The sequence below is a fragment of the Calonectris borealis genome, chromosome 1 (genome assembly GCF_964195595.1).
Source record: "Calonectris borealis chromosome 1, bCalBor7.hap1.2, whole genome shotgun sequence".
Taxonomy (NCBI): domain Eukaryota; kingdom Metazoa; phylum Chordata; class Aves; order Procellariiformes; family Procellariidae; genus Calonectris; species Calonectris borealis.
In genome coordinates this window covers 44,807,567-44,829,121 of record NC_134312.1, presented here as the reverse complement: position 1 = coordinate 44,829,121, position 21,555 = coordinate 44,807,567, and the positions used below count along the sequence as shown (strand labels likewise).

The window sequence follows — 21,555 nt, the reverse complement described above, 5'->3', positions numbered from 1 at the left end:
TCTAACAGACAAAGTAGATATAGAAGTACATGTGCTTAGTGTCAACCATAAACCTAGCTTGCTTATGGAAGTTGCTCTGCCAGCCAGCAAAGCAGACAGACACTTCAGAGGATACTGCTGCTCCCTTAGAACGACTTACTGAAGGAATCCTACTCTTCCCAATCCCTGCAGGCAGCTCAGAAGTGACAAAGATGGCTTGGAGGTTAAAGTTGTTAATGCTGAGGTAGGGGAACAGTTCCTAGCTGAGTGGTTGATGTTTCAAGTAGAAATGGAACTACCACTGGGGAAATGGGTGTTAATAACGCAGAACGTGTTGGAATAGGACTTGCACTGAGCATGGTTGTTGGAGTTACTATTGTAATGGGTAAGGTTATAGATGCAGTAGAACTGACAGTACGTGATGTGATTGCTGAGGCTTGAAGAGCAGTTGGAAAATCTGTTGAAGAGATGAGTTTGGAAAGGACAGTAGGGCTGGCTGTGCTATGAAGTATATCAGAAGGCTCCACTGTACTTGGTAATGAAAATGTTGAATAGGTGGCTGCATTAGATGCTTCCAATGAATAAAAGTCTGTAATGGACTGTGCTGACATATTCATTCCTCTTAAAGTTGTGTTTGCTTTCATGGTTATTTTGGCTGTCACAGCAGTACGAGTTGATTCAGTCCCTGAAGTAACAAATAAAGGAGGTGTCTGAGGAAATCTCTCCATGGTAGCAGCAGTGTGAGAGATTAACAATGAAGGTTTTGTTCCAATTCCTGATTCTGTAGGTATCACAGGTATGCCTAAAAGGAAAAATGCATGTTTCACTGTCTTTTATGGATCATTGATAAAGCAGAATAGCAACATCTATGTCTACTCAAGTCCCGTTTAAATATTAGCAAATCAGAGCATCATTTTGCTGAGAAGATAATTTGCCAATGGTTCCAGGTTCCTGATGACTTTGAGGAACTCAGCTGACTCAAGAAGTTTTCTAATTTTCTTTGCAAATGGAGTAGCTAATTTTTTATTATTAGTGAAAACCTTGATTTTGCAGAGCAGTTTTGACAAAACAAGGGAATTCCATGGAAAACTCAGTAAATGCAAAATAGTAAAATATTTGGAATAAATATATTATAGAATATGTTGCCTTCTTTTATATCTTTGGAAGGTGGTATACTATATGAGATAACTTTGTACTAGCAAATATCAAACATAATGTATTTAATTCAAAACTTGTAAAATAAAATAAGACACAGTATTAAAATGTAATTGTTATGTTAAAAGAATACCATATCCCCAAAATAAGCAAATAATGTGGTATCTTCACACACCAGAAGTTATGAAATAGATGCACTGAATTTGTTAGTGGTGGCTCATCAACTGAAAAGTCTGAACTTTTTGCCACAGCACTATTTCTTCCATTTGGGATCTTTCTCTTATAAATGTGTGATATACTAGCAGCATATAGTCAAATATAGTTGTGACGAGTATAACACCATTGCAAAACATTAAATTTAATACACTATTAGAGAAATGAAAGAATTCAACTTTAGATATGGCGTGTTTGGATGTAGGAGATGTATTTTGGATGACTGGGAATGGAGTCTATGTCTCAGAGAGACATTCTTCAATAGGAAGATGTTCTCGTAGAGCATTTAATAAAAACCAACAATGTGCATTTGATTAAAACCTTTCCTGGGATCTCTAGAGTGATTTATAAGATTAGACCAATATAATAAAATATACTTACAGTCTTCTGGATAAACACATTTAAGTGTGACCTCATCAAGGATCATGTTTTTGGGACAGTATGGCAAGCATCCTTCAACCCTTTAAAATATTGTATAGTTAATTCTAAAGCCACAGTAGAAATATAAATTAATTTTAAATTATTTCTCTTTGGCAAAATGACACATTTGAATGTCTTCCCCATCAGTGTTCTGAGAACTTTCCAGTGTAATGGTGAATACAGCATTTTGAGGCATTCTAAGGCCAGTAAGACGTTGGACAGCACAATTCTGTTTCTAAATTGTTAATAATCAGTTCTTTGCATAGACTGATGAACATGATAGCTTTTGACCATTCTGCTTCCACAATCAGATGGAAGTTCAGATCCCTAAGCAGAAAGGTTTCCCATAGGACAAAGACCTTCACTACAAGACCACTGTTTTACCCAGTATGTTCATTTGAGACACTGAAATATTTAGACTGACTCCATAGAAAGTCTCATTCTTGTGCACTTTCAGCATAGGAGAGTGCAGACAAGTCCCTTACTTTTTCATTTTGGGGGCATTTCTAATAAGAAAATCATGACATTAACAACCAGTGTGCCCATATGGAAAAAGCTAAGAATACCAACAGAGAAAATCAGTAATATCAGTAATATTCCTAATCATAAACTGCATATGCCTAGGGAGGTAGTCTGAAATTCAAAATATCATTTCTTTTTCACCAGATTTTGCGCCTTGGGTTTTTAGGCATTTTTCCTTTTAGTTTGTTGTGGTTCCACAGATGCTAGGGGAGATCCGTGGAGGCAGGAAATGTTGTTACTAAGTAACAAGATAACATCAGCAGTGTGAAATCCCTCACGTCGTGCCAATGAGCACCTCTTAGTATGAAGTTCCCCCCTCTTACAGGAGAGGGCGTAGTCCACCCTTACGATTCCTACGGTTTTTGATCTCTGTCATATAAACACCAGAAAGATGTAGTCATGTACCGTATCATGGGATGCTGGATTAAGATGTGAATATAAATCCACAGAAGGAAACAGCCTTCATTTCATTTAATAGATTTCTGCTTAACCAATACCAGAAGCTAATCCCCTGGGCTAAATACAAACCCTTTTATTCTTGTGTTGAAAGATCGCATGTAAACAGGAATATATGCCATGGGAAATGAGAGGCTTTTTACAAATGTTTTCACATGACTTGTGAGAGTTGCTCACAAGAGTGATACTGAAATCTGAATGAGCAAAAATGAATGGATATTGCAGCTGCAGTAATGTTCAGAAAGCATATGGTAATCATATTACAAAAAACAATACGGTAGCAATGCTGAGCTTAATTTGACTTACGGAGGAAGGAATTTACATGCTATTCCTTCAGGATCACCACATGTTTTAACACAAGGATAAGCACAAGATTCGTATCGCCATTCACTCATCCTTCTATAAGGCACAGACGCACCAAGTTCTGAGAAAGAAGGAAAAGGTATTATTTAGTAGAAAAGTAGAGAAATTCTTGAGAACTTTCAAGTAGGTGAGATTTTGTTCATTTTCAATATCAAGTATTTTAAATTCAATCAAGCTAAAAGACACTGAAGCTTCAGAGATACAAGCAGCCACTCACTTTTGCAATATATTCTGTTTAAAAAACTTAAAAATCAATGAAACATAGTGAAGGTACTGTTAATTGCAGAAGCAATACAGTTACCCATCATTTAAAATAATAGCTATCTATAGCTCACTAACAAGACATTAACATGCATCTTTTTGTGACATGCCACATTAATTTTGAAAGAGTAAAACAATGAAAATGTAGTTCAAAGATAAAGTGATCATCATACTTGCAAAAATTAGAAAATAATAGCATTTGGAAGTGGAATGGAAGACAAAAACAGAATAGTAATTAAAAATAGGATAAAAAATATTTGTTACTTTTGCTGATGAAAGACAAGTGCTCTGAAGGCAAACAGAAAAAAACATAATTATCCCTGGGGATTATGCAAAACTTACCTTCAACACTAAAGCTACTCAAACGTTTGAATTCTTCCGAATCATCGTACTTTGCCACTTTAACACTGGATAAGGTGAGAATGATGAAAAAGCCTTTTTTACTGTGCAGTTCGAAGGCACTGAGCCCTGGACTCCAGAGGCCGTGGTGGTGGAAGAAGGTGGCTCGTCTCCGAAAGGAGGCACTTGCCTGCCACTTTTCCAACCCAACGGTTTCATTGTCATGTACGTACAGAAAGTAGTTTGGTCTTTCAGCAGATTCCAGGGAAACAAGAGAGAGAGCTTCCACAGAAGAAAAAAAAAATAATAATGGTAAGATTTTCACAGAAAACAACTTAAAAGTGAGATTAAAATCTATATATTGTCTGGCTCCTCTTAAACAACTGCTTTTCACAAAAAAAAAAATTTCAGTTTTATATAACACAAAAAAAGTTAGAAATGCATGGTCTAAAGGAGACTTCAAATGATCACATAATCCAAAGCCACCAGAGAGCTAATCAGTTAGGTCAAAACTACATCCAGCCTACTACATCCAGGCTACCAGCCTTTCAAATGATTCATAAGCAGTCTCAAAATGGGACTTGCTCAAATTGGGAGTTTTTTCTCGAATTTGGACAAATGCCTGACAGTTCAGCTGTACCAAGTTTCATTAGTAAATAACATCATGCAAATATTGTAAGAAAATGTTTGACTTCACCTTGAGGTCAGGCTTTTTTTACATACAGTCATATCCAGCAATACAGTAAGAAAACCTGTAGCCAAATAGAAGACTCAACCCTCTATTTGCTCTACTCATGCCAGCAATCAAAAGTGAATAAAATTCTCTGAAAATTTAAGAACTTAGGAGAAGACTGATTTCATATTTGGTTTTCAACTTGAATAAAATCTTGAAGTGTCTTTAATCTAGATGAATAGTATGTCATTCCCCACAGATATGAAAACTACCTATGTATGCACAGGTATAATGAGTGGTTTACTTCCACTTTACATCGGTTGGAACATTGACAAGACTGAATTAATTCTTCTGTTCTATGTACTTTCTCATTTCAAAATCATATCTAAAAACCTAATTTCTCCACTGCAAAATTGTCAACTGTTTGTGAATATAGTTTCAAATTTTACTCTGAAGACAGCCCTTCTCTATGTTGATTTTTGAGGGTTTGGGATTTTTTCAGCAAATTAAATTCTGTGAGAAAGCAATGACAAAATCTGTATTGACTTAATTGGCACAAACCCAATACAGGTGAAGAAAGGAAAATATATACAGAAGGAAAAATATTTAAACATATTTATTTTTGGTTTTATAGTTTGGATCACTCTCTGATAAGTGAAAATTAGAGCTTAGGAATAGCTGTTCACCTAAGCAACTTCCTTCTACATTGTACAGAGATGCTGCTCACTAACAATGCAGGAGACAGATTGGTTGTTCTAAGTTGCACACTTTATAGTTCACTGAAAGTCACAAAAAAGAAGAAAAGATAAAGTAGAAGTGATTTTACTGGAGACAAAAATATCCTGCATTCACCTTCAGTGTCAATACTTGCTAGATACATGTGCAAAATTTTCCAGTTTCCAGTTATACAAACTAGTTTTTTTTCACAAAGGAATTCTATTCACTTGTATTTTGCAATATTTCTAAAACAATCTTTGAAAAGTCAGCTTTAAAGCTGGCAGTGAGGTTTTCCAATATTTAAAAAATAATTTAAAAAATCAGTATTCCTCCTCAGTTTTGAAATTGGCCGCTTTATCCTCACTTGTTCCAATAACTAAAAATACCTAAACTATTTTAGGAGATTTAGAAGATGCAGCAAAAATCATTCACATAGTTTGAAAAGTATGTATTGCCATTAGCAAATTTGTTGAGAACACTTACATAAATCTTTATCTTTGAAAAGACCTGGCGTTATCATGAAACTGAAAAATACATTTCCATATGCTCCAGTTCTAGGCAGGGGAAATATCCTTCTACTGGATACGTTAGCTCCTATAATTGTGTCATTCTTTCCATAACTTGCCAAAATATAGGGTCCTTCACCAAGACCTAAGGGAAGAAAAAACAAATAGAAAAAGAAAAATCCTCCTTGCATAACATACAAAACTTAAGTCTTAGTTGACATAATATATTGCATTAAATATTTCACCATAACTGGAATCAAAGAAATTTGGAACTACAGCTCAATGCCTCAAGGTATTATGCTGGAGTAGGTCTGTATCTATCTGTTCAATGTAATCCCTTATTCCTTGCTTGCTGCCCAGAATACAACAGATACAAAGTGAGCACAAAAAAGTGTGGGTAGCTATCCTCACAAAATGACCTGTACAAGAAAGCAATCTTGGCTGCTTTTTTACGGTGTTTAACGTTTTACATGTCCTTATCTCTATACTTCGAAAGAGCAACAGACCAACTTTAATATTACTCCCCAAATAGACACTGAAGCTACTCTAAGATCTACAAGGCAATTCCTCCCCCCCCCCCCCAAAAAAAAAAAAAAACAGATTTCAAATTATAAGGCTGTAATTCAAGTTTTGGCAGCAATATTGCTTAAGCAGTTGTCTAGTTCGTCCTTTCCCACAAACCACTTGCTTCTGCCCCTCTGCTGCCCCATTCATTATGCCATCCTAAGTGCTTCAGCAGTGAAGTGGTCCAGCTGAAAAATAACCAGCTAATTTTTCCAGTCTGGTTCACCAGGCTGGGCTGTAAAGGCTCACAGGCATACATCCAGATACAACAGTATCTGTCTTTGTCACTATATCCCACTGAAAGAACCAAGAGCAGCATACTTCTAAAAGCTCACCTTGTGAGTAATAAACAAAATGTGTAAGTTTTGTGAAAGCTTTTAATCCTTACGGTGAAAAGACTGAACACCTTTCCCAGTCTAAGACAGCTCCTTTCACATATGACTCTTCCAAGAGGGAAGGAATTCTCATAATAGTGAGATTTGGCTCCGCTAGAAGTTAAACACCAATTCTGAAGAAAACTGCATGAAAATAAACACTGTTTTTATATGGAAACTATGTTGGAGCTCATATGCACATGAAGCCCACAAGCTTGCCACAAAATGACCAGTTTTAAAGAAATGGCAAGGCAATTTATCTTAAAGACACTCTTTATTCTAAATAATTGAATGTTTATCCCTACATATTAACAGACATTTTGCCTATGACTTGAGCAAAAGCAGGATTGATAAAGTTTCCATAAAGGTTCAACAGTTTGAGATCATGCAGAACAAAAAAGAATCAGAGGAGGAGCCATCCTATGTCCCAAAAGGTGTTTTGCTGCACTTGGTGGTGGAAACATGCATAACGCCATCCTTGACTTTAACCCCGATAGGCAGCTAAGCACCGCACAGCTGCTCGCTCACTCCCCCGCCAAGAGAATCAGAGGGGAAGGACTGAAAAGAAAAAGAAACAAAGGAAAACAAAACCAAGAAAAGTGATGCAAAAAACCCCAATTGCTCACCACCAACCGACTGATGCCCAGCTGGACCCCAAGCAGCACCAGCCCCAGCAAACTTTCCCCCTGGTTTTTATCACTGAGCACGACATCATATGTTCTGCAATATCCCTTTGGTCAGTTGATACCAGCTGTCCCAACTATCCCTCCCAATATCTCGTGCACCCCCAGCCTACTCGCCGGTGGGGCAGCGTGAGAACCAGGAAAGGCCTTGATGCTGCATAAGCAGTATCTAAAACATGGGTGTGTTATCAACACTGTTTTCATCACAAATCCAAAATATATCACCATACTAACTATATGAAGAAAATTAACTCTATCTGAGCCAAAACCAGTATACCTTACTACTTTTAAAATAAGACAAAATTCCCTATTGCAAAGAAATTATGGAAAGTCAGCTATATCTAGCAAGCTCTACATACTGCTACTGTACTGGGCCAGACTCCTTGGAGGAGAAAAAAATCATCTACTATGTGATGTTCATTATAGGATGCGAGTCGCTAAAAAAGATGTTTCAAAAGTCACATTCATATCATTGCATTTAGTCAAGTTTCCCTTCCTTTTGAATCTCTTGCTCCCCACAAAGCACATGCACAGTATCCAAATATAAGAGGAGATGCCACAGGAATTAAATTTGTTAAATGAATACCACTCTCATTCTAATGAACTGTTCTTTACAGTACAATACTTGTGAGACTTGTGCATAAAATCCTGTAACCTATCAATTTGAAAATATAATAGGTCCCAGTTCTGAAATTTACAGTACAAGCACAAGCTAACGTCTTTCTAGAGCTTCTCCCTGACTGCCAAGATATGCTGCATGGTGCATTAATCCACCCTCACATTGAATATGATGAGGTTATTAATTGAGACATTAGGGATTACTAAGATCATTCAACACAGCTGGGCCACTGACCTTCACCCATTAAAAATAGAAGCAATGTTAAAACTACATACACCAAGTCAAAGAAAAAGCCCATCAATTAATTCAATTGAGTTTTTAATTGAACCAGAGCAATCTCTTTTATATGTCAATGAAAGAAGGAAAAATAAAACAAAGCAAGCCGCTTCAGAATGAAAACCTAGAAGATAATTGCATAGTGTGACAAATGTTCATAAAATTTCTGAGGCTTTTTTACTTTTTTCCCAAAAATCATACCAAATTAATTATTATTCTGATTAATCTTAACTCAGTATTATCAGAGATACATTATATCCACACCATTTATTTTTGGAGAAAAGGACTTGAATTTCTCTGTGCCAAAGACAATTAGTTCAGTGAGGTGAAAATTCAAATGGTAATAACTATGTATAACCTTCTAAGATGCACACTAATGTGTTAGTATTTGAATTCCTTCCTAATGTAGGATTGTCTGTGTTTATATAGGACAAATCTCAAGTAATACATGAGATATTGCACAGAAAAACAGTATTTTAGATATCCATAGCAGAACAGGGGGGAAGAAAAAGTCAGTATAATGACATAATGATGTTAAATAGACAAGGAATATATTGCAAAATGACATACAATACTCCAGCCTGCTCATACAAGTCACCTCTCCTTTCTAATGGATTTGAAGGTCCAGTGGGCTCGAGGGAGTGTGACTATGCAATCCTACCCTAGGGAGCAGAGAGAACGGAAAAGAGATAACCTCCAACACTGCTGCAGCTGACAGAGATTCTTCTCAGCACAAGCTACGAAGGATTTTATTTGCAGTGTGCACTGTATCATGTTTCATCTGAGATGCCAGATGTGTTGTTTTGCCTACAACTACGATGTTTGTTTCCATGCCACCTCTGTCCCTGGACATAGAGCAGAAAGGCCCATGGGGACTTGCATTGCTAACTTGCTGAGCTCGTTAAATTCACATACCCAAATCAGGAGTACAAAAAAAAAATCATTCTAACCTGTGAAAGAGAGAAATTACCAAACTATGTTTTCTTTCAGGGTTAGTCTGAGTGAACTGATGTAATTAAAGTGTCTCTTGGGTATTTGTTTTTAAAAGAGAAACAAAATAAGTGAGGGGGAGAGATAAATATCTCAAAATAGCATCATACAGAAAGAAAAATGATAGAATAGTACATCAAAGACGCCTTCCGTATTCTAGAGTGGTCAATGTGGGGAATTTTCTGCAACTAAATGCTTTATAAAAATGGATTCCATTTTGGAATCAGGGAGTACAGCTTTGTTTCTAGCTGGTATGCTAGAAAACATGAAGAGTAAGTGTATTCAGCAAGGTATATAAATATGAGAATGAATCAAAGACAGTAATATCAAATACTACATACCTTGATTGTAATATTCACAGTCATAAGCTAAAAGAAAAAGAAAACAAACACATTATTATTACAAAGTAACAACAGAAACTATGCATATCTGCATCCTAAAAATGTAAAATTCACTTTCATCAGAGGGAGTTTCATTTCCCATAATGTATTTCAGTCAGTGACTTTATTTCCTTAGTCTTTTATTCAGTGGCATACAGCTGTATTTAAATAGATGTGCCAGGACAGCAGACCTGAAGCATGAATTATTCTACAGCCAAGAACCCTTCTTACTGTCAATGAAAAGTAGAAAGGACTAAATCTCTTTGCAGCCTTACACAGAACACTGGACATTCCCCAGATCTGGTATACTGGTGCCTTTCCGACAGTCTCTGCACTGGCATGCCCTGAGAACAGCCAATCCTCTTCAGTAAGACAGCAAATTTGCGTGTATAAGACTAACAGCTAACACACAGACAGCGTGAAAAATATGAAGAACTATATTTATTACCCATCTGCTTCTGTCGTATTTGTATTATTGGGCAGCAAAAGGCCAAAGATGCCTCAAAGATGAGCTCCAGTACAAAGCCAGCCCAAATACGCACCACAGAGTGAAGGAGATCGCCAGTGAATCGCTGCTCCTTGCTGGCAGCATTTGTGGGCATAAGCTGCAATACTGGTACACAAGCACTCACAGTCCCCGCCAAGATTGCAGTTGCACGTATCTGTGTGACAATTTTTGACAAAAGAAGTCACATCAATCTGGGGAAAAAAAAAAAAAAAAAAGAAGAAAAAAGAGGGCTGGTGACTTAATTGCATGAGCAAATTTGTGTTGCACTGTTTTCAGCAGGACTGCTACTTCTGGATTGACTGAAAGAGTTGAACACAAAAATAAGATATTTTCTAGGGTTTGGGTACATTCCTATACAAAAAGTACACTTCAAATGATCAACTTCTACTTACGTTACAGGCCAAGAGAAAATTTCAATCCGTGACTATTAAGAAGTATGTCTGTCCACACACTTGCTGTTCATCGATTTTGGAGAGTATGTTGAAGCTGGCAGTTCTGTTTTCATAAGGCAAATACTGCCATCTATAGTCATCCTGTCAGTTTTGCACTTATTAAGATTTTAATATACTGTGCCTGCAAATCTTCATTTGAATCAGAAAACCCACGTCCTCACTCTAAAATCCTATCACATTATTTCGTGGTTTTACATGATACACTATTTCTTGGGTTTTAATAATCTTTTTTGTAATGTTGAGCAAAGTTTCCAAAACAGTGTTCTTACTCAACACATGGAAAGTTTAAAGCAATGCTTTTCTTTGATTTAGACTCTGGTCTAGCTCAGTTGTAGAGCACTCAAATGGCACACGTCAGATTACAGAAATACTGTCACAGTAACAAAGCAGCTGTTATCTAACATGGAGACGGCTTCTCAGCTGGCAGTTGCTGGAAGCTGGCAGGGATACAAAGACTGTTTTTCTCCCTTCAGTGGAGAGAGATGCCATTTTGCTTTCATTCTTTTTCTTATTTTGAAAACAGGGGTACCACTGGGCTGCGAGCATGAGCATTAGCTCCACTGAAAATGGCTGTAATAGCTTCACAGGAACCACCAAACAGCAGATTGGCTCCAAAGAGCTCAACCTGTCTCTCATGTCTGCAGGACAGCATCTCTCCTTGAGTCAGCAACACCCTGCTGTTGTGACAAATTGGGATCCTAGGGTCAAAACTCCTGCTGCGTTCAGAAGTTATGAGGAAGACCTTTTTTTCTGTGAGTGTTGAGGCTCCTCAGCCCCCGCTGAGTTCAGCGCTTAGCTGGGCAACTGCAATCTGTCAGTCGCTGCCAGCCAGAGATGCAAGATTTTGTCTCCCTGAAAACGGGGTTTTCCAGCCTTAGCTGAACTCTGAGGCCGCCTGTCCCACGGGCAGGAGCTTGCCTCCATGCACAGCAGGATCCTCCACCACCCGCACAGCAGGAGCGACTGTGAGAGCGCTGCTCCAAGCACGTCCTGAAACCCACATCTACACTTTCTGTTCCTTCCGTGCCCCCAGTGTCAGTCTCTGCTTGGGCTTTTTTCCTAGGCACCCGCTTCCCCACCTGTGCAGCCAGCAGTCAGCTGCAGATATCCTTGATAGGAGGTCTCTTTACATTACATTTGTAAGAGCCGTGTTTTCACACGCTGATGAATAGGTTGTAAAAACACCTGAAAGATGTTTGCTTTACAGGCTGTTCCATACAAGATGGATATGTGCATATGAAAATACCTGACTACTAATTAAATGACATGTTTTGCACCTGACATGCATTTTTTGACATAATTATGCTAAATTTTTGGCATAATGTTTGCAAATTTTAATCACAACATGGATAAGATATAGAAAATGAACGTTCAAGAGAAAACATCTTCTTTATGAGTTATAATAATACAGCTCTTTAAAAACTCTCCAAAGTTCCATTTTTATTTATTACTTTTCACTTTGAAAATACACTCATCACTATGTTCTCAGGCACATGCTCAAAAAATTCTTTACATAGTAACTAAAGTCAACATTAATAAATCTCTCGGGTTAAGCTACTGCAACCTCCTCCTCAAGCAAATTCCTAACCATGTTGATATCAAACTTCAGTCCTGAAAGTCAGGAGGTTCAGCTGGGACATCTAATGATCTCATTTAGTATTAATAGTCATAAAGAAAATAAGAGACTGAGGCAAAATGTTGTAGTGGTTCTCGCTTGCACAGGTGTAAAGAAGCACCTTTGATAACTAAATATCTTTGGAGGCTAAAATCAGAAATAGGGAAAAATGTATAGAGCATGTCTTGCATTGATAAAGGATGGACTAAAAGGGAATAAAAGATTCCCACACAAGCTATTGTTGTCCCCATCTTGTCTAGACTGAACTTAAGGACATTCTTGTAACTCAAGTCGCAGGCTCAGCCAGGTATTGGGAAAACAAGGACACCAAACCTCGGAGTTTTGATAAAAAGCAGATGATAAACTGTCAGTCAATTAAAAATACTGATAGCTCTGAAGCTAAAATCTTACTCTCTCATATTTCTTTCTATATTGAGCAGGACAGTTAACAAAATAAAACCGTTTGAGATAAGCTGTAGGCACATTACACAAATGCTTATTTTAGAATCCTGCAATATACACAAAAGCATTAAAAATTTAGTTACCTATATAAATAAAAGATATAAATAAAACTGAAAGAGAACAAAACCTTGATTATCCAGTCTAACTCCTGGCTCCCAGTTATCACTATTATGTTTAGGCTCCAGTCTTGAAAGGAACAAGAAGCTCTGCACAAACATAGCCCACCCACATAGAGATATTTGCAGGGCTCCTACTCTGTATCCTCCGCGGTATTCAGACTGAAAGGAATGGCAAGAAGAAATTAATTACTGGAATTATAATATTTTCCTACATGAGAGCACATCTTGGATGTTTAATAAACTTACCACATTGCGACAAGGTGCAAAAACATCACTGTATAAAACTGAGCATTCCTTTTTGGCATAAGGGAACTTGCTCTGATGTATCTCACATGGTCTTAGTGTTTCATTTGGGCTCTTGCACTTAAAAACAAGCAAAAACACCACAAACATTTTATACGAAGGTGTGTTTACCATGGACTTAGGTACACTATAGTATCATATAATTCAATACCTGCATACTCAGACACCAAAAATAAAGTTTAAATGCTATCTTCTTCATCTTCCCCTTTCCCTGATTTATTGTTATAACTGAAAACATTTGCACAAAAAAGAATCTTTGTGTTTTGTTCTGAAGTACTAAAATGTTCCTGCTTTCTGCTCGGCGCATAAAGACAAGATGTTTTCTTTGTGACACATTATAATCATTACCAGAGCAACCAACTGTATCATCACAAACAAATACATGGTCCAAATCCATCTCTGGTGGCTTTGCACTGACTTTAAATGGAGTCACACTACAGATGGCTTTAGCCCTGTAAGTTCAAATAAAGAAGCAGCAGTAGGAAGAGAGCAACCCATAAAAAAAATAGTCAAAGATCATCGTGATGATAACTCAAAAATGGCTGAGATACAACTCCCTCTCTTAAAGTTTCTTTTCAAGAAGAAAAACAAATGAACACAAAAATGTAGCAAAATGACACTCAGCTCAGAAAACACGAGCTCATCCAAAACCATACTCTCTTGATGCAGCAGGGAAGTCCAGGAGGGGGAAATGATGGATCCATGGGCAGCATTGGGGTGTCCCAGCACAGCCTCAGCTGCAGTGCAGTCACCCACCTACGCTGTCCTCCTGTGCGGATGCTCAGATGCCATGGTGGGGGAATGCGCTGCCACTCCCAGGAGGCAGAAACCCTGGAAGCATCCCATGCTTCATGGTGCCAAAGCAAGCATGTTTGCCAGTAGCAGAGTTGGGTTCTAGGCCTCCAGCTATCAAATATTCCTTTACACTATTTAGGTTTTGCAGAAAAGATGACCAGGATACATCTCTATGAAGGCCAAAGGTCCTTTCTGAAAAAAATCCCTAACATGTACTGCAGAGGCAGATGAAGTGTCAAGTCTGGCTGAGCGCAGGCTGCCTGCAAGACCAATATTGAACTCAGATCCTGAGTGCTCTGGCAGCACAGAGATTGGAAGATTACATGAGATTTTACAAAAAAATATATATATGGCCACAAAAAGGCAAGCACAAGTTTGGGCTGCATAAGCAAAGGTCATAACACCCTAGAAGTTAATGTGCTATGCAAACACTACACACTTTTTTAAAGCAGCCAATGCACTGGTAAATCAGAAAAGAAAAATTCGTACACTTCATACAAAGTATTTACACATTTCTTTATCTACCACCTTCTAGATGAGCAGTAAAACCACCAACACTACACATTTGCTTTGCCTGCTCACACAATTTAAACATTTTATGTAGAATAAAATAGATCCAAAGGGAGATATTGAGGGATAGAAGCCTCAAAAACTTTACTCCAAAGCAGAATAGGTATCATATTCTTCCATGAGGTGAGAGATTTTGGTTCAATTTCCTGCTGTGAGTCAAGGAGAGAACAGATTAAAAACTGGTTCTCACAGACATCCTAAGGGAGTGCTTTACAAATACTGATTTTTCAGGAGGTTCACAAGGCTATACAACCTTATATCTTCTCAGCACAAATTAATAAAATACCTATTCTCCTGTGTTGTAAAACACAGTTGTGGTCATCCACTCTCTACAGCCTCTTCCCTTCTCCTCAGAAACCAAGTTTCCATACGGGGTTGTGTCTGTTGCTGTTCTGAGCCTTTTCTGTCTCACCCCTTCACCACCACTGCTTTGTCAGTTTGTTCTCTATTTACAAACTGCAACTAAAAAAAAACCACCGATTTTTTTTTCAGTGTTCAGAAAGAAACTTCTTTCCAGACCTTTTTTACCAGCGTTCAGATTCTATTTACTTTCAATATCCTGATGCCTCCAACACCAGAGAAATTACAATTGTTTTTAAAATAGGGCTGAATCCAAGATATCAGAAGCAATGTATCTAACTTTGTAGAAAATTGAAATCCAGACAGCTATGATAATTATCTATATACGGAAAAATATATTCTTCCCTAAAGAGATTGTTTGGTTTCATTTAAATTCAGTATATGTTTGCTATGACATAAGACAGTTTGCTAAGACATAAGACATTATTAACACATTTCACATCTACAGACATAAAAATTAAAATATCCTCTTATACACTGACCATGAGTTTAGAAAATCCCTGTACATCATGTGCTTATAACATGTTCATTTATAAACTAAAATTATCATCCTTTTTTCCTAAATTTTTACTGGACATGGGACTTACCTGTCCTAATACCCAGCTGTCTCCAAACACCTGTGCATTTCTCACCTCCATGTTGTTGGATGTAGTCAGATCATTTGAAGTATATTTGTCAAAATTTCCACACAAACCTGCCAGTTTACCCTAAAAGAGAAGGAGGATTATTTTTTTTTAATGTATACTGACAGTCAATAATCGGTACAAATTACATACATGGAATAAAACATTCTTAAAATGAAAAAGGTGAATGCAACTCTGACTTACATTTTGAAAATATCTGATGCTGCTATGCTTACAGTTCCATATGGCAAATAACTTTTAACAGAAATGTATATTTTCCTTTTTTCTTCCTGTTTTCCAGAACCTGTTCTTACAGTCTGCCTGTGAAAAGGGGCTGGAATCTAGTCATATTTTTTTCTGAAAGCTTAGTAGTCCATCCAGTCCAAAAGTCAAAAGTTCAGGTGAATTACCTCATGAACGTGAAGCCTGACAAGTTGTTGTCATTAAAACTTGCTGCCTCTAATTTTAGCTCACAATAGCAAGAACATTTGTAATAGCAGTTACAAAAGAGACAGCTGCAACTTTTTTGTGTTTGGGCATGTGCTGCTGATGGAAAAAGTATATATACATGCATACACATATACATACATAGAGAAAAAGATATTTCTGCACAACAGTAAAATGTAGAGTTGGATTTCTAGGGTGCTGTGGCTCACTCTAATGAATTCTTTTTCCTTAAGGTCTGCTGCAGAACTGGAGCCTCCGGAAGAAACAGCCATTGGAAACAGAAAGAGCTTGAAGTATTTGTGTCCCTGCAAGCAAGCTGCAGAACTCAGGTCCCTGCTAGCTTACTCAAAAACAGAAGAATGTTTTTTCACTATGTGTATTGATGGCTGATAAATCAGCTTGTACATGAAGTAAGCATTTTATGGCTATTGGAAAAAAGCCTATAATAATGTTGCTTTAAAACCAGATTAGATGGTCATTGTAACTTTGACTTACACTTCAGAAAATCTGATATTGTATTCTAGCATAGAGTGCTTTCTTTTCTTTTGCTGGAAAGAGCCTCCTCTCAATACCTGTGTTCATGGTTGAGACGAAGCAGGAATGTAACTATCAAATGTGCAGATAAGATTACTCTGCCAGGACCCAAAGAGTGAGTTGCAGAGACACCAAGGCAGATGATGATGTAGGAATGGAACAGAGAAGAGCAACTGGCAAGAGAAGGAGCCTCATATTCTTCCCTGAAGAAGAATGGCTGAACCCTGTCACAGTATACTTATTAGGTTTAGATGTCAGGTTTTGTCTAGATCCTTTCCTGTATCTTGTCTTCTTAATTTAAACCCAAGATGTGACTCCATCTGTTATCTCAGCAGCTTCTACTACATCTCAGGGTGCAGTTCCATTATCAGCCTAATCCAATCTGTGCTACAAACCTGCCATCTTCCACATGGCTAGATATGGAAGCTTCTTTTCCATTGGTTTCAGAAATTATGAAAACATGCAGTGAACTGGGTAACTCAAAATTAACCCTCTCTTCCCACCCCCGAAGTAACTTTGAGTCAGAGCTGAATCACTGCATATCTGCAAGGTTGCAATGTGTGGAGCAACAGAGTAAACATGCGTGCAGGAATCACCCCTTATCTTCAGGAGTCTAGCCATTAAATCACATTCTCCATCTCTTCTTACCTGGGAAATGCTAGCAGCTGAACACCGTGATAAACAGCTATATCACTGGGAAAGTTAGTCACAAAGAAAAGACAATCACAGTTATTCAAGACATAACATTAGCAACACAGAACGCTACACAAAATCTCAGGTTTTTATTTTGGCTCACCTTCCATCGAGGTCCAACTTTAACATGCATCATTGTCTTCTTATCCCACAGAATTGTAATGTCCTCTTCTGGAAAGTGTATCACAGTATAATATCCAGCCTTCCAAAGCTGATAGTTAGATTTGTTTTCCTGTCCCCTTAAGGTCTTCTGACAGAAATGAATATTTATTAAGATCTAATAAAGTAATTCTACCACGGTATGCAGCCAATTAATAACAAAGTGTATATTGAAGAATACATTATCTTTAGCACATAGCTGGATCAATGATATTACTAGAAATGTTGTTTAATACTTTCATATTTTGTCTTTTCAATCATTCAAGTTTGCTTTGATTTTGTACTTTGGTTTCCCTTTCAAGACCAAATGAAAAGAAACAAATAAATGCCAATATGCTACTTGAGGCTTTTGAGCAGTCTTCTTTCTAGGACAAACAAAACTTGAAAAAACCAATGAAAAACTAAGATTTTTCCTGGGACCTGCTGCTTTATCGAGGCCTAGGCTCTTGTACTGTGTTAACTCAGACTGAGAGATGTTTTTCAAAAACATGCTCCTTTAGAGTTGTCACTTTACAATGCTTATCTTAAAGGGCAACCCAAAAAGGAAAGAAAATAACTAACCTGCTTCTCAGAAGGTTCACTAAAATAAATCTCAGTGTCTCCAACAGTGATGAAAACATTCTTTGAGCAAACAATGTCATTGTCAAAGCACTTTTTGTTCTGAGCAATTATAGATATATTTGAGTTATCTGTGCTCTGCAATATGAAGAAGAAATCATTTTACTTATAGATTCAACTGCATTTCACTCCTGCAGATTTATTCCAGGCTTACCATCACAAAAAAATGAATAATTTAGTATTTACACATCTTTGAAATTATATTTAAGAAAGCTACCAAACAAGGAAATGTATTTTTAAATTCAAAGCTGAACCCACAACCAACTCAAACTTTGGAGTTAAACACAAAGAGCCATTACGTTCAGCTGTGAGTCCTCTTTCTGAGGACTTCACAAACTCAGAGGACCAGCCTACCCCTAAAATAAGAGTCTGGTTTAGGCTTTTAAAATGTGCTCCTACATGGAATCCAATATTTACTGCATAGTATGGTTGTCAAAATCAAGACATGCTATAAAAAGAGCTTTATTTTTAAACCAAGGTACATGAGATCAAGCTGTTTTCATATTTTTAAAACCAAGAAACCTACCATCTGCCAGTGGTAGATAGAACAATTTTTGTACCACCACCCATCGAAGTTCACAAAACCATGAGTCATATTCAATGTTATTGGAGGGGGCAAAGGTTTCAGCTGATATTTTTGTTTGTGTTTTTTTCTTTAACATTTAGAAGATTTGTCTACTCTGTTCTTTTTTGATTTGCTGGTGCTTTAGTACCCCAAATTCAAATTTACTGCCTTCCCAATCCCATATCTGTAAATTAATTTTGCATTCTAGGCACACTTTTGCACCTTGGCTCAACATGTCTGTTTATTCACCTACAGCTTCTGTGGTTCTTCTGTACCCTGAGGGAAACACACATGCACCTTGTAATTCCGCGTGCTAGGATTGGTACTGGAACAAAGGAGACAAGCTGCATTTTCAGATTGATAACACTACCACAAACAAAAATAAAGTTGAGTTACTCTTATTATTTCTTATTTTAATTCGCCTTTCAATTCATTTCTGTACCAATCCTTGCAAGTCAACAAGAAGCCATAACTATAGAAAAGACTTGAGAGACTTAACTTCATAACATAAGCCAATAACAGTGCTTCTGAATCCAGTTTAATTTTTGATGAAATTTAGACCTACAGTCATTACAATCCTGAGACAGATATGAAATAAAAATCTTGGAGGTGGCAAGCTATATATGACCCGCTGAGTCATCCAGTCTTATATGAGACACTTGGGTAGTGCTGGAAACAAAAAGATGTTTAAACTTCTCTTGTTGCTCCCACCCTCCTTTAAACACTCTCTGAGACTATGACTAGCTGAAACTAATTGCAAATACTAATGGGCACAGTGGGCAAGATGGGAATGGTGGCTATCAGCACTTCCCCAGTCCTGGGAATTCCTCATGGCTCCCAGCAATGCCCTTGGAGAGCTCCACTTGGCCACAATGAGAAGGATCCCTTGCCTTGGTTTGTGCCCACAGCATCTGTCCCAGAGCTCCTTGGTCGGCGTACCTCTCCCTTGGTCAGTGTAGCCCTGAAAGGTGCTGGGTACATACTCCTAACTACTCCTTGCCTGTCTCACATTTGTACCCTTATTTGTTCTGTGCTTATCAGAATTCAAGAATAAAAATTCCTCATCAGTGGGAAACATTGCATACAGAAAATATGGGAGCAGCTTTTTTTTTTTCCTTAATAAAAGTCATAGTGACCAAACTGTTTAAAGAACAATTTCAATCTAAAAAAAAAAAACCAAAACCAAAAAGCCAAAAACCCAACCCTAGATGACAGGAAGTGTAAAGGTATTTTTGTTGCCACACAGAGGAGGTGCTACAGCTTTGCTGCCCTTAGTCTAGCATGGCCCACAAGCCAGAGGATGCTGCTACTTGGCGTAGAAAACACTCTACAGCAAGCATGAGCGAATGCGATGAACATAAGGTATGGGAGACTGCCTGCAAGCTTTATGTTACCCTAATGCCAAGGCTTAAGAAACAGGTGGTATGTGTTAGCAATTAGCTTGGAAGACAACAGTTCAGGTGGGTAAAGTTAGCCACTAGCTGCTAGTGGTAAGGGGGTGTAGGAAATCAGCTTTTCATGATTTAGCAGGGGAAATCAGTTTAAAATTACTGAAAGCTTCAGGGTAAAACAAAGTTCATCTGTTCCATTCTGTTGTAAGGTTGTTTTAGGTTGCACTTAGAATAAAATTGGTTACTACCTTTTTGGGAAATACACTGTGTTTTAATTAAGCCAGGCTTGCTGCTGAAGTCAGTCCAGTAATTATTCCTCTCCAAGTCAGATAACAGCCCAGAGCATTTTTTGATTTATTGGAGGTGATGTGGTAAATTAAAAAGGAGACAAACTCATTAGTTTGGTAGATAGGATGCAAGCTGATACATTCTTTGCTGGCCAAATGAAAAGTGAGCAAGGAAGCTACCTCACTACCATGAGTCAGTTCAGAAAAGGACTTTGCTTGCAGTCTGCGGGTCTATTTGATGCCTAGGACAGTGTGGGCTGTTTTCATTGCAGAGTTCATTCCTCTTCAGTTAGCTTAGCCTCAGCAAAAGGGGATGCTCTGAGTTAATAGGGAAGCAATGTCTTTGCTGTAAGAAAAGAGATGGAGGGCTTTATTTTAAATAAGGATAGTTAATTCAGGCTAATTACCCCACAGTAAAAATACACCTTTTTTGGCAATGAAGACAAGTTCTTGGAGCAGCACCGGTTAGCTGTATTAGCTATGCTAATTAAAGCTGCTGCCTGTGCCTTCTGACAGTCCAGGCCAATCCCTTCAGCTGAACAGCATCAACATACTCAAGTCAGAAGTTTTTGTGTATGGTTGGGATTTGAGCCAAGGGCAAAAGTTGAGTTATATTTCAAGTTAACTCTGCAGTAGACAGAAGCCTGGAGACAGGGAGTGTTTTGCTGACCAAAGCCAGAACAGGGAGTCCTGAAGACATGTGAAGAACTTCCTTACTTGTAGGACCGCATGTTGGTGTTATATTACTAGAAATGGTGCAGGATGGAAATGCAGAGAGACTGTGGTGATGGTTCAGTAGAGCTACGAGTAAACCAGACATTTAAGAAAAAGTGGTTTGCACTAAATCCTGAGTCTTCTGTGCTTTTTCTCTTTCCAATTAAATCTTAGACCTAAACCCAAACGTAAAAACACCAGTATGGATTACCTACATCTTGTGGCTCAAAGCTTTCACAATAAGATTTGCTTTATATACATACCTTTGCCATTCTCTCCATACACCTCAATAAAAACCGGGTCTTTTCCCACCCATACAGTACCAGCCAAATTCAAAGTTGAATGACAGTTTCTATCATGGCCTTCAAATCATTCTGTAACGGCTACATATGCAGCCTCTTCTTTCAGCAGGGAAGAAATAAAGTGCCATTGAAACTTAGCACTTAACTATTGCCAACGCAAAAGAAAGAACAGGGACTAATTAGATAAAGTGAGGATCATGTTTGTATAAGACAGCGAGGTTTTGGGCAAATCTCAACAGCTCTTAGGGACTGTGATAATCTAAATGATAATTATTGAGTTCCATCTCTAATCTGCAGTGGATCCACACAGGTATGAAAACAAGCTTTTGTCACTACTGCTGGAAGAAATGTCTGAGTAGACACTAGGAGCAGGTCTAATGAATAACAAGGTGGGGGTTTTTGTTGGGTTTCTTTTTTTTTCTGCACAGTCTCTTTCCAAGGCAGAGTCGCTCTTTACCTTTTTAGGTAAAATGCACCCAACAGGGGATGTACTACAGTTCATCATGTGAAACCTACTTACGCTGACAGAAACTAGAAATAAAATGGTT

General features: G+C 37.9%; 1 protein-coding gene across 1 annotated transcript in view; it reads right to left on the bottom strand.

Annotated features, from left to right (window-relative positions):
* The window catches only part of OTOGL (otogelin like), a 98,401-nt gene that overhangs the window by 30,365 nt on the left and 46,481 nt on the right, over nt 1–21,555 (bottom strand). The window contains exons 26-36 of the mRNA XM_075150518.1: nt 17,692–17,826; nt 17,075–17,221; nt 15,262–15,381; nt 12,893–13,009; nt 10,033–10,189; nt 9,452–9,478; nt 5,582–5,749; nt 3,712–3,990; nt 3,052–3,169; nt 1,729–1,808; nt 512–781 (exon numbers count right to left, since the gene is read on the bottom strand). Of these exons, the coding sequence (XP_075006619.1) occupies nt 512–781; nt 1,729–1,808; nt 3,052–3,169; nt 3,712–3,990; nt 5,582–5,749; nt 9,452–9,478; nt 10,033–10,189; nt 12,893–13,009; nt 15,262–15,381; nt 17,075–17,221; nt 17,692–17,826 (1,618 nt within the window). The remainder of the gene's footprint in view (nt 1–511; nt 782–1,728; nt 1,809–3,051; nt 3,170–3,711; nt 3,991–5,581; nt 5,750–9,451; nt 9,479–10,032; nt 10,190–12,892; nt 13,010–15,261; nt 15,382–17,074; nt 17,222–17,691; nt 17,827–21,555) is intronic.